The sequence below is a fragment of the Chanos chanos genome, chromosome 4 (genome assembly GCF_902362185.1).
Source record: "Chanos chanos chromosome 4, fChaCha1.1, whole genome shotgun sequence".
Classification (NCBI taxonomy): domain Eukaryota; kingdom Metazoa; phylum Chordata; class Actinopteri; order Gonorynchiformes; family Chanidae; genus Chanos; species Chanos chanos.
In genome coordinates, this window is record NC_044498.1 from 15,042,370 (window position 1) to 15,054,338 (window position 11,969).

Sequence of the window (11,969 nt, forward strand, 5' to 3'; positions counted from 1 at the left end):
ATACTTCATCTTCATGACCTTTTTCAGGTCTTACATAGAAATGTTCAACAAAAAGGGGGACACAAACACATAGCCTCTTCCCTTTGTGATATGTCTGAGTTCAGCATCTGAACAGTGCAAAAGACTCATTTCAGTATGTTAACTATCAATGCTTCGCACTGAACTAGCCAACTAGCCACAGCACAGCTTAGGACTGTTGTCTTTGCCATTAACGTACTCTCTCAAGGTACTCTATGGAAATATCCATATCAACTATTAGTTTTTTTCCTATTGTACCTGGGCTTAGTGAAATGTGAATACATTTTAGACTGTTGTCCCATTTTCTCTTAAAGAAAAATAACATGGTTTATTGGGTATTTATTGTGCATGGATGGGAAAGCACAGTATGCTTTGGCCAAAGGGTTCCAGATATGTACAGGTGTGAGAGCTTAAAAAAAGAAAAAAGAAAACTATAAAGAAATAAAATATTACACTGAAGATTACATGTAACTGTCTTGGTACATGATGCATCTCATTCAGGCTATAAGTTCCAATTAAACAGGTTTGCATCAGTTTTGTATTTTTGTATAAACTTGTACATATGATCTTTTTAAAGAAAAAAATGTTGCAAAAATGTTTCTTTTTGTAAAATGTTTTGAAAGTTTACATTAATTCCAAGCCTTTGTATATTTTTGAGCTGTGCTACACTCTCAGTCTTGTATTTATTTTTAGTAAAGTGAATTCCATTGTAAATTTGAACCATTTGCCAGCTCTACTGGCTGCTTAGTAACTGTGCGTAGAGGAGGTCAATAAATGTGGTTGCATTGAAAAATATCCCTGCTACTGGTGTTATCAAGCATTACGAATTTCCAAACGAAAATAAGGGTTCTGCCCAGTCTGGAACCATCCTTTGCATCCATTGCTATGAAACTTCACTAGTCACAATATTTAGTGTTTTAGGCCAGCTCAGCAGAGATCCTGTATGATAATGATCACACTTCTCTCCTCAGCAGATGGCAGTGTAGAACATCTTTTAAAAGTAGACCAGCTGTAGAGAGTAGTCAGCCAGCCCTGCTATAGTTGAGATTAACTTAAAATGGAACACCTTAGCACCAGTCTAAACTAGTAGTTTACTTAGATTAATGACATTTTAAGAGGCATAAGGTACAAAATGACATGGCGGGGCAATGTTAGTGTACAACTAGACCGAGTGGAAGTTTGTAGCAACAGCTTAATGGACAGAACTGAGAATTTTCCACAGATTTTTCCTAATATACACTTTCATTTAGCGGCAAATTACTGTTAAAGCATACTAGCTGTATGTTACATGTTTGCATAGACCTTACTGTACAATAAGAGTCTGTGAGATTTGTGTGATAGCATAATTACTACAGCTACAGACCATAATATCTTTGCATGCACATATTGTTGCAAAACAACCTTTAGCACTATGCACAACAAGATACTATTGTGTTTTGCTATGCATTAAATGAGGGAGGATCAATATCAGTCACAAGTTGTTGCAATTTTTAAGCCTCTATACCCAGAATGATTGATATTCAGTTAGTAATAGTTTCAGTTAAATTCATTCAAATATAATGTAATGTATTTGGCATTCTATCAATCTATTTTTCTCACTGAGTAAAACATCAAACTGGAAAGAAAGAGGAAGTCTGGGCTTTTCTTTGAAGAGAGCACATACAATACTCTAGGATGTTTGAGCCCTCTGTTGGTGATTAAATGGGAGCCATTGATAATTGATTTTGCCCCAAATGGTGCTCAGAGAGGTCTATGAGAGCTTTGGCCTGTAGTGATTCTCCCACCTCAAGAGGTTAATGTTGAATTTGTAAGGGTCACAGTAGTCTTTGATAGCTAAAACAGAACAATGCAACATTCACAAATTGGAGTTCACAAGGATATGGAACAAATGAACACTGCCACCTCTGAAAAAAAGAAAGATAGAAAGAAAGAAAAAACTTCCACATGGTATTCTGAGGACTGCTCTTTGAATGGAAGAAACTTAAAATAGAACTGATATATTTCTGAATTTGTTCTGCATTATAACTGAGGGAATGATTTCATTTAAGCATCAAAATCATGGTAACTGATCAGTTAATGGGTCAGTGGGATTTGTACGAAGACCTTACAGGTTTCAAGACAGGAGGAAGAGTAATATTTGTCTATTCCTAAGTAGTTCTTTCATTCTTTGACCTTCTCACATTCTTTGACCTTAACATTTGTCTTTGCAGGATATTTTATTAAGTGATACAGTTTGGTATGAGATCATGTACTCTCAGTGTTATATGAGTGTTCTATGAAAATACAGGCAAAATGTAGGATGAAAAGTTTAGTTGTTCGTTTATTTGTTTATTCGTTTATTCATTTTATAGACATGCAAGGTAACCGTAGTTCATAAACGAAGCCAACATATCAGGCCTAGAGCAGCAATTAAGCGTTTTACTGATTACAGGGCAGGACCACTATCCGCTTAAGGGGCTGTGCGCGCGCCCTGGCTGTCAGTGAACCATACAATTCCGAGAGGATGAGAAAAAAATTTGTGGGAGTCATATCGAGTTTCAAGTAGCCTATCGTACAGTGACCGCAAACAGTACAAACTAAGGTTAATATGTGGTAGTTTTCTCAGCAGAGAGGAAATACCGCATTAAAGAGAACATGAAAAACAGAACAGGACTGTTTGGAGTTCACGGCGAAATGAGAATAAAGGGTTGAACATGATTCGAAAATTAGCCCACATGTATTAACATTTTGTCAAGCAGCTCCAGACATCGGACCTAAAGAGGTAAGAAACTGAACATTTTAAAAGTGACAGTGACGAGATTACAGTACAGGGCTCTTTGACGTTTTTCTGGGCTCTTCGACAAGCTAATAGCCTAATCCTCATTTTGACATAATTTCCTGGCTAAAATTATCAACGAAACAAAATCCAAATAAATAAATCAAATTTAGCAACTTCACTTACAGAAAAGTCATGTGAAATTGCATTTAATATGCTATATACGTGTTTTTTGGACATTTATTATAAATGCGGGGGGAAAAAAATAGTATGGCATGCAAAATTCACATCTTCAAATATGCGGTTTAAATTTTAGCGTGACTAAAAGCGTGTGGGTGGCAACATTAAATCAGAACTAACCAGAGCTTAAATACTGTAAGATCTTACATTACATCCTTACATTTTATTTTTATCAGCCATCCGAAGTTCATCATGAACTTTAAAAACAAACCGTTCGATGTACAGTTTGAACATACTTCAAACTATATCATCATGTGGTAACAACAGAATTTGTATTAGAATGCTAGCATTATGGAATAAAGCAAGAGGGCATTGTTTTAATTGCTTAAAAACTAAGTGACCATCCACAGTTATAAAGATATAACATTAAGATAAAGAACAATGAGACACAGAAAATACAAACTACTTGCTTCATTTATTCTGAAGTAGTAAATAAAAGGTTATGAAAGAGGAGAGATTCTCTGAAATTTTCAAATACTCTAAAATCCTCTCAACTTTTGATATCTTTTCTTTTTTTCTACCACATAGCCTCTGTTCTTGGTGGCACAAATGAGAATATTCATGTGTGGAGTTCCTAAGATATCAAATGGATTATGGATTATTAGACTCTTATGGTTTATTTTCAGGTGACTGTTGTGGGCATATTAGAATTAATTACTGTTTCATGAAGGTGTTCATACTTCAACAGTTACTTAGAACAGCAAAGTGTAATGTTTAAAATGCTTTTTGTTCCATATCGTGCTTTTAGTTTAAGAGTAAGTACTTGTAGGAAATATAAACCATCCGATCATCCTTACTTTAAATTAATGAAAGCCACACAAAAAAGCAAGTGTTGTTTCACAATAAATTATCTTGAATCATGAGTTCAGAGTGAGTTCACATTCAGTATTAGAGTTACTAGCAAGAGGGCACTGTTTGCAAGTATTTACTCTGATGAGTAGGCAGCCAGTTTGTTTAAATACTGATACAATGTTAATAATAATGCACACTTAGCTCTTTGGTTTTTGTAAAGGCGCTCAAAATTGCATTAACACAGATTTATTTGCTGCATGTTTTGTTTTACATTATATGCAAAATAATACATTATAGGCTCCACACATTAAAAACAACAAACAAATGAAAAAACCCCACTAACAATATTTTTGTTCAACAATAAAAAAATAAATTGGGCATTAACAGTACATGTCAAGTAACTTGTTTGTTGCATTCTGCTCTTAGATTATTCAAATATTCTGCAACTGAAATTGCATCTGTATTTCTGGCACAGATTTTGTCTGTCTAGTTGACTTTACTAGTGAAATACTAGGGAAAATTACAAAGGCCATGGGCTATAAATAAACAGACTTTTATTGGATTCTCGTGATATGCTGTGCCTCGATAAACTGGGGGCCCATCATACGCACTAAGTCCCAGCTCAAAGTTGCTATCAATGTCATGACTTACATTCATTCATGATCCACAGTAATTCTAGTTCAGGAGTTTGGAAAGTGAAAATGATTGAAGTCGGTGTTGTCTTTTCTGCATGTGGCAGTACGGTTGCCACATGGCTGCTATTAAATCTGTGAAATTTGTAGTTCAGCCTTTGGTGGTTTGGTATAAGTCTGGGCAAGTTAAATCTTTTGCATGAGCTTTGACATTACGAGTCATGTTAACAGTTCCTCAGAGAGCAGACTGTAGTAATGTCAAGTCTGTACATCTGACTGTAATGACAGCATTTTTCCTTTACATCCATCTGATTTCTCCAGTGATGCCTATGAGCTAAATTATTACAATGTGGTTGACTATTGAAATTTGAATGAGCAAATGAAACTAATAATTTGTTAACGACTGCTTCTGTCCTGGTAGCTCTTTGTATGAAATTTGCTGAACATGTAGTTCAAAGCAAGGTTCACAATTAAAGTAGAGGTGCACAGTTAAAGTAAAGAGAAGAAGGAAACATTTTCCAGATGAGTAGGTTATTGTAAATTTTCAGTCATATGATTAAGATCATCAGACTAGTAAAGACTGTATTTAAAAGTGATCCAATATTTTGTCAATCTTGTCTCAATCTCTTGTGGGATTTTAGAGTAATCCAAAAGTGGTCAGATAACTCCTGGAGCTGCATGGGCAGATTGCAACATAATACTTCACCTCAAGGTTAACTGAAACTAGGCATTTGCCATGTAGAAATGTATGCCTTTATATCCTTGCACACTAACTTCTCTATGCATCTGCTCCTGTTAAACTGACCCCTAACATTGTTCACGTGGTCATCAGATTCTAAGTAATGTAAGTAGTGTCTGATTGTAAATAGGTATATCCTTAAAAAGTATTATGAACAGACATACAAAACTACATATCAAGCTGTAACAGATGTGGTTGGTAGTGTATTTTTAAAAAGGCTTGATGACAAAGCATTGTTTCTGCTGCTGTGTTTGACAGTGATAATAGTTCTGTGGATGTAGGACAAGCCTCTGTAGTATAACAGTACAGTCTGTTTTATAAATGCCTTATGCAGTATCACTATGTGGTTAATCAAGCCCATATGAGGTATCTGTGAATGCTTTAAGTTGTTATACAGTCCACATGAGGATTTTGGCCATTGACGCAAAATTAGTTATCTTTATTGGGCACTGTATCAAACCAACTTTCCTTTGTGTGATTCATTACAGTTACAGGGAATGACGTTCTTCATGCTTTGTTTGGACCCAGCTGGAAGGGCTTTTTTTAAATGCAGATGAATAATAATTCAGGTTTGTTCTGGATGCATTTGGAAAATCTGAGTAACAGAAATCTGTGTTTTATAATGGACTTTCCTATCTGTATTTGAAGTCAATGACCAATCTTGTCACTATTCTGCTTCTGGATTATTATTTACAGGACTTTTTAATTGAGGATTTATTTCAGAATTTTTGCAAGCTTCTTAGTTTGTATCTGTCCGGAACAGCAGAATTCATTGTTCTGGAGACCTTAAATTAGCATGTTTGTTTTGAAGGGGATGTAAACAAATACATACATTTACATTTGATTACTGTTAAATTAATAGTCAATTATTGTGCCTATTCAAGACCTTTGCAAAACAACAGAATACAAATAAATGCAAAACAGCAGAACACACATAAATGCAAAACAGCAAAACACAAATAAATGAAAATTCATGCATACAGAAAAGTGACCCTCATAGTTTTTTTTTTCCTTTAAGTGCTAAATTACTGTTGTTGCATTCTAACTTATGTTCTCATTGGAAAAAAATACAAGAAAAGAGGAAGTGCTTAATCAATTTAATAACCCATACAATTTTATATAATCAGTGGTCATTTAAAGCATCTTATGACCTGTCACATGAATAACTATTAATTTGACTGAAGCACCACACTATTAACGGAAATTGGCCGGGTTTTATCTGGAATGTGTATGGGGTTTTTTTTCCAGAGGCATTTTTGGCCTCTGATGTGGAAAACCTCCTCAAAACATCAACATACTGTTTATTACTCATGGCTCAACCTCCTCAACCCGAGACTCCAACCACAAGAGAGAGGGTACATCATATGCTTAAGTGCTACAATTCTTCTGTACCAATAACTGGATGGGGTGGGAGCCATTTCATCATTACTGTAACTTCCACTCAGGACCTGAAAAGTAGGAAAGGCTTCTATAGGGAAACTGTGGGGAGAGTTTAGGCTTTTACCTATACTTGCCTTGTCCCTTTGTATTGAATCAGTGTCGGTGGCACTCTCAGAGATGAAAAAAATGACATGTTTAACTGACAGAAATGAAAAACCTTATCAATCAAATGTTGATTTTATTAGGCAAGGTTGAAGCGCATTCTAGAAGGTGTGTTATATCAAGGCCTCATACTTATAAAGATTATCAAGACACAATGCCCAACTTTAAAGAAAAAAAGGGAAACTAACAAATTATTTGAATGTATATTCAGAATATTCAAATCCTTTTCAAAATCTGTTTTGAAAATATACATTTTGTGGAACCATCCATACCTAATAAGAGTAATCTGATAAGCTACAATTCAACCATAAAAACACTCTTATGCATGAGGTATAGTTATACCCCAGCTGTGGTCTAAACTAATTCAAAAGCAGTGTATACTTCATATGATTATTTTTGGGTCTTTGAAGGTCTGGAGGATTTATTGTTTATTGTTGGAGAAGTATATCCTCAGGGCTATGCCTTTCATTAACTCACTGCAGGAGGTACAGAGAAAAAGGCGAGTTTTGTTCTCACTGAGGGGGCCCATGCTTAATTTCCTCCCAGTTTGTGTTGTAGTCAATGACTGCTTCATATGGTACAAACAACCCGACTATAATTTTTTGTTTTGCCAACATTTCAGCATCAGTATCATATAATTCATTATTAACTAATTTCCCATGTGGATCTTTTCTAGGGTAAATCCTACACCAGTTTGCATGGGACAAATATATTGTTGGGCTTGGGTGTGTCCCTTTAAAACATAACTGAAAGTTACAAAAGACAAAGGAGGCAGCCATGGAGGACCAGTACAGAGAGCACTTTAAAAATCATCAGGATGAAGAAAGCAGAAAAGAGGAAGAAGGAGGAGATGCTGTTAACATACCCAAAAACATGAAGATGCAAGAGAAAACAACAAATGCCTTAAACCCAGATTCAGTTGTAACAGTATTGTCACTGCCCAGCTCATCTTCAGAAACCTCTCATGGAGCCACCCTCAAAACATTCCACTCTGTCTCTCTTGGTGACAACCCTGTAGTGTTTCCCATTCATCTTCAGATGGCTGAGCAAACAACACCCCTGGTCAGCAAGACTGAAGCCACACCATACTTTGTGTTAAGCCAGGGCCCTACATTTCTCTCGGCAGTCCAAGATCAGGAGGCGCTTCAGCATTTGAACACCCAGTTGCACCTCCGGATGGCTCCATTTCCAACAGTTTCCCTCCAAAACACGTTATGCGAAAATTCCCGTATGTCATATTACCAGACCCTGCCTGACCAGAGGTTAACCACCATAGCAGAAGAGCATAAAATTCCTTCTTTGTTGCATGGTCATAGACTTGCTCTTCTTTTGCAGGACTCCCTTCCCTCTCAGAACCCTTGTAGCTCAACTGCTTATCAAGTGACATCACCAACAGACCTCTTTACATCATCCCTCATATCCCCTCATCCTACCCTGCCACACTCTATCAGTTCAGTTCTATCTCCCCTGTTCCCTCCTGTCACACTACTGGTTCCTTATCCATTCGTTGTCCCCCTTCCAGTACCTTTACCTATTCCTATTCCAATCCCAATCCCACACAGTGGTTCAGAGACCAGAGCCTTCTTCCACCCCAGAGCAGCTGGTAAAATGAGCAAGAGTACACAGACTTACACAGAGGAATTTCCCAGGCCCATCCATTTGCATGACCATAATTTTGATCATCCTGTCCCATGTTTATCTGCTCTGTCTTCTTTAGAGGAAGATGTGCTTGACCTCTCAGTTAAAACTAACTCAACACATACCAAACAAGAAGTCCTGGGTCATGTCCTGCAAGACACAGTGCTGGATCTCTCCATAACTAGGGTTAAAACACCCAGTATCCAGTCATGTAGAGGAAGGGAACCGCAGTCTCATCAACATTATTGCAAAGACATAACATTAAGCCCAAGCCACAAGAAGGAAAGACATCCACTATCTGTAGAAGCCCTTCATCCAGTGGAGTGGTCAGTGAAACTAGGCTGTGAAAGCTTCAATGACCCCACTGTCTTGGACCTCAACAGACACAAATGGGTGATGGATGGAGGCTGTTGCAAATCTGGCACTGAGACAAAATTTGGCAGCAGAAACAGTGCAGTTAGCCCTTCACAGGGTGCCAAAGACATGATGACTGTCCCTCTCTGTGAGAAACTTAAGGATCTTGCCAGAATCTCTATGAAGAACTTCTCTTCAAAAACAGACATAAACGAGGTTACCATGCTACAGCAGTGCAACAGTACACTGCCCAACTCTCAGGGTGACTGGCCTGCTTTCAGTGCCCCAGGCAGTCATACTTTGAAAAACCAAGTGGTGAAACTAAAGAAAGTCAGCACACAGGACATGCATGTTCTCACTAGTAAAAAACAACGCCTGTCTTCTTATTCTTCACATAAATAGATGCATTTGTTTTGCTTGTGATTTTTGAGTAGGATCTATTGCTGTAATTTTATTTTGTGTATGGTAATATTTACACTAAGTTCATTGGAAATGTTCTCTGAGATTGTTTTCATTACAGATAATTTATAGCAGTCTCTTGTTTGCTTGCCAAGGGACTTTGTGAATTTGTCCATATGAAAATAATAGTTTCAGCACCAGAAATTAAAAACAGAGGAACAAAGTACACAGCACTAAGTCGTGTTAGTTGTGCTAACTGGTCTTTAGATCAGGGATCAAATTTAAGAGAGGAAGTGTTTTAAATGAAAGAATTGAGGTTGTGTGTGTGTTTTAAGTTCTTTAATATTTACTATTTACATCAAAGTCTCCTCTAAAATTATTATTGTGGATTAATGTAATGTTTGCTGCCATGTAAGTGAGATCTGATGATGTAATGTCAAAGCGAAGAGATTAGCATTACCATAAAAGATAGTTTCACAGATATTTTGATTTGTCTATGTGTCATGAGATATTTTCTTGACCAGCAGATGTATTCACCCTAGATTCTACACTGATGCAGAACAATTAACAATTTTTGAGCTTGCAAATGTTTGGTCTTGTTAATGAGACTAAGGATTGCATATGTATATTAATATGTATTAGTATCTTGCATCAGCAATTTTTTCTTAACTTGCCAATATGTGAAAGTCATTATTTCCCCGATTCACAAACATATTAACATGTACAAGTAGTTGTGAAAACACACCCTTTATTTGCAGTAATTTGCTAATAGTTACTATAAGTAGTAGTACTGAATACATGTATTCAATTTAAGCCTTGCAATAGTTGCAATAGTGTTTTATGTCATACTGACATGAGCATTTTTTATGGCCTGGTAGTGCATTAAGCACATTCTGGTGCACTGCACTTGCAACATCTTAGTACTCTACCAGATATTTAAAAAATACCTTTTCCCCCCCAAGAATTTATGTGATGTAAATGAAGACAATAAAGAGAATATTTTTTAACAATTTTATAAAAAATAGATGATGGAGATGGTAACAGTTATTTTTAATAATTTCAAACGAGAACATAAACAAACACTTTTCAATATTTGATGAGGCCATTATGGTCCTTTGAAACCTATGGAAAATAATGGAAAAAATGAACATGAAAAAAAGAGTTTGAGACTTTGAAACATTGTTGCTACTGTGGAAATGGTTTCAAATAAAATAAAATGTACTTCAACCTGAGAATCAAGGTAGAGAGCTTGCGAGCACTGAGTTGTTTAGAAAAACTGTGCTCAGCTTCGAATAGAAAACAGTCAAAATACCATCAATCAAATGAGCATTCCTATTATTAAATGATTAAATGCTCAAAACTATTACATACATAATAATAAAATCAATGCCTTATAGAGCTATTTTTTAAGAATCAGGTGTGGAATTTCTGTATATCATAGGTATTCTATGCTAGGCAGTGCTCTTTTTTCATTGGAATTTGTATGAAGGACACAAAGCTCCCATGAATAGTTTTGGAACTAATCTGACTGATTATCAGATCTTATCTGCAAAAAAAAGGGGTGGGGGTGGGGGGAGGGGCAAAAAGGCAAAAGCTATGATGATGGCGTGTGCCTGACTGATGAAAATAAACATAATAATCCTGAGTACTGCATTATTCCATATAATAAATAAGAATACCATTTTCAGTGTAACAGCAGAATGTTTGAAATACTTTAATTGACTATCCGATCAGTTAATGATGTGATTGTTTAAACAAAAAACTTAGAAAAAAAAAGAAAAGAAAAAAAAGAAAGAAAGAAAGAAAGAAAGAAAGGCTAAGCAATTATTCTGAGTCAGCTTCATTTTGTCCAGTCTAAAGACTAGCCTGTCCACTTTCTGTTAAATACAACGAAGATAATATGATGATCAGCTTCCACAAAAGTGGAATAAGCATGGAAAGAGAAGAAATATCAGTGATGTACAATCTACTAAAATAATATGATAAAAGTTAAGATGGAACTGAAATGTTCCTGCAGTGTTTGTGCTGTCTTTCTATAGCCCTCAGACTTGATCGTTTTCCAAGATGAGCTGATTTACATGGAGTGAGTGTGAACACTATTACATTTCAATAGACCATACAAAACTTTTTGGTATACATAATATATACAAAAAAAAAGCAGATTTTCAATTTTGTTTGATTATTTTTTCCATACAAATAAAATCTTATTTTACAATATGACCAATGACTTGTTTTGCAATAAACAGATATTTCCACTCATTTTTGAACATAGTTAAAAGTTGTGGAAAAGGGTATTTTGCTTAACAAAGGAATTTTGCTCTCTGAAATCCTTCAAAAAGGTTTGCTTCCTCCTTAGAAATAACACTTGTTCTCACACTATCAGATCCCCACAAGCTACAACATACAGGCATAACATTGTAAATTATTTGTAAAATAAAAGAACAATGGAAGCAATAGAATTTCACCTCAATAGAACTTTCACAAATAATCCTTCGTGTCTGCTGTCTTTGAGTTACACCTTTGTAATTTCGGGTACTTTAAAATTGACTGTAATAGGACAAAAGTGAGAAGTGAGTAGCAAAGATTTGTTGTGGCAAATATTGGTGTGTAGCTTGTGCGTACATACAGTACAAGATGCATAAACACTAAACAGAATATCCTTTGGAATTCAGCCGTAGTGCTCTTTTGGAAAACACTATTTGCCCACTGATGAGATGAGGTACTCTGGTCTTGCACTGCAATTGAAATCGTGTCTCTGAGATGATGCTCGTACCGCCAGTGAGCTTCAGTACTGTAGGACAGCTTCCTGATGTCCAGAGCGCTACTTTATGTTAAATGAGCCTCCATAATGCATCAGTGC

The 11,969-nt window shown here is 36.1% G+C and overlaps 1 protein-coding gene across 1 annotated transcript; it reads left to right on the plus strand.

The window, feature by feature from the left end:
* The first annotated feature begins 7,495 nt into the window (after positions 1-7,495).
* On the plus strand, positions 7,496-9,398 carry LOC115810185 (retinoic acid-induced protein 2-like). The gene has a single exon (XM_030772112.1). It carries the CDS (start codon positions 7,496-7,498, stop codon positions 9,110-9,112), a length of 1,617 nt encoding a protein of 538 aa, XP_030627972.1. The 3' UTR covers positions 9,113-9,398.
* The last annotated feature ends 2,571 nt before the right edge of the window (positions 9,399-11,969 follow it).

Coding starts and splice junctions, on each gene's coding strand:
- LOC115810185 (XM_030772112.1), top strand. CDS start 7,496: ATGGAGGACCAGTACAGAGAGCACTTTAAAAATCATCAGGATGAAGAA.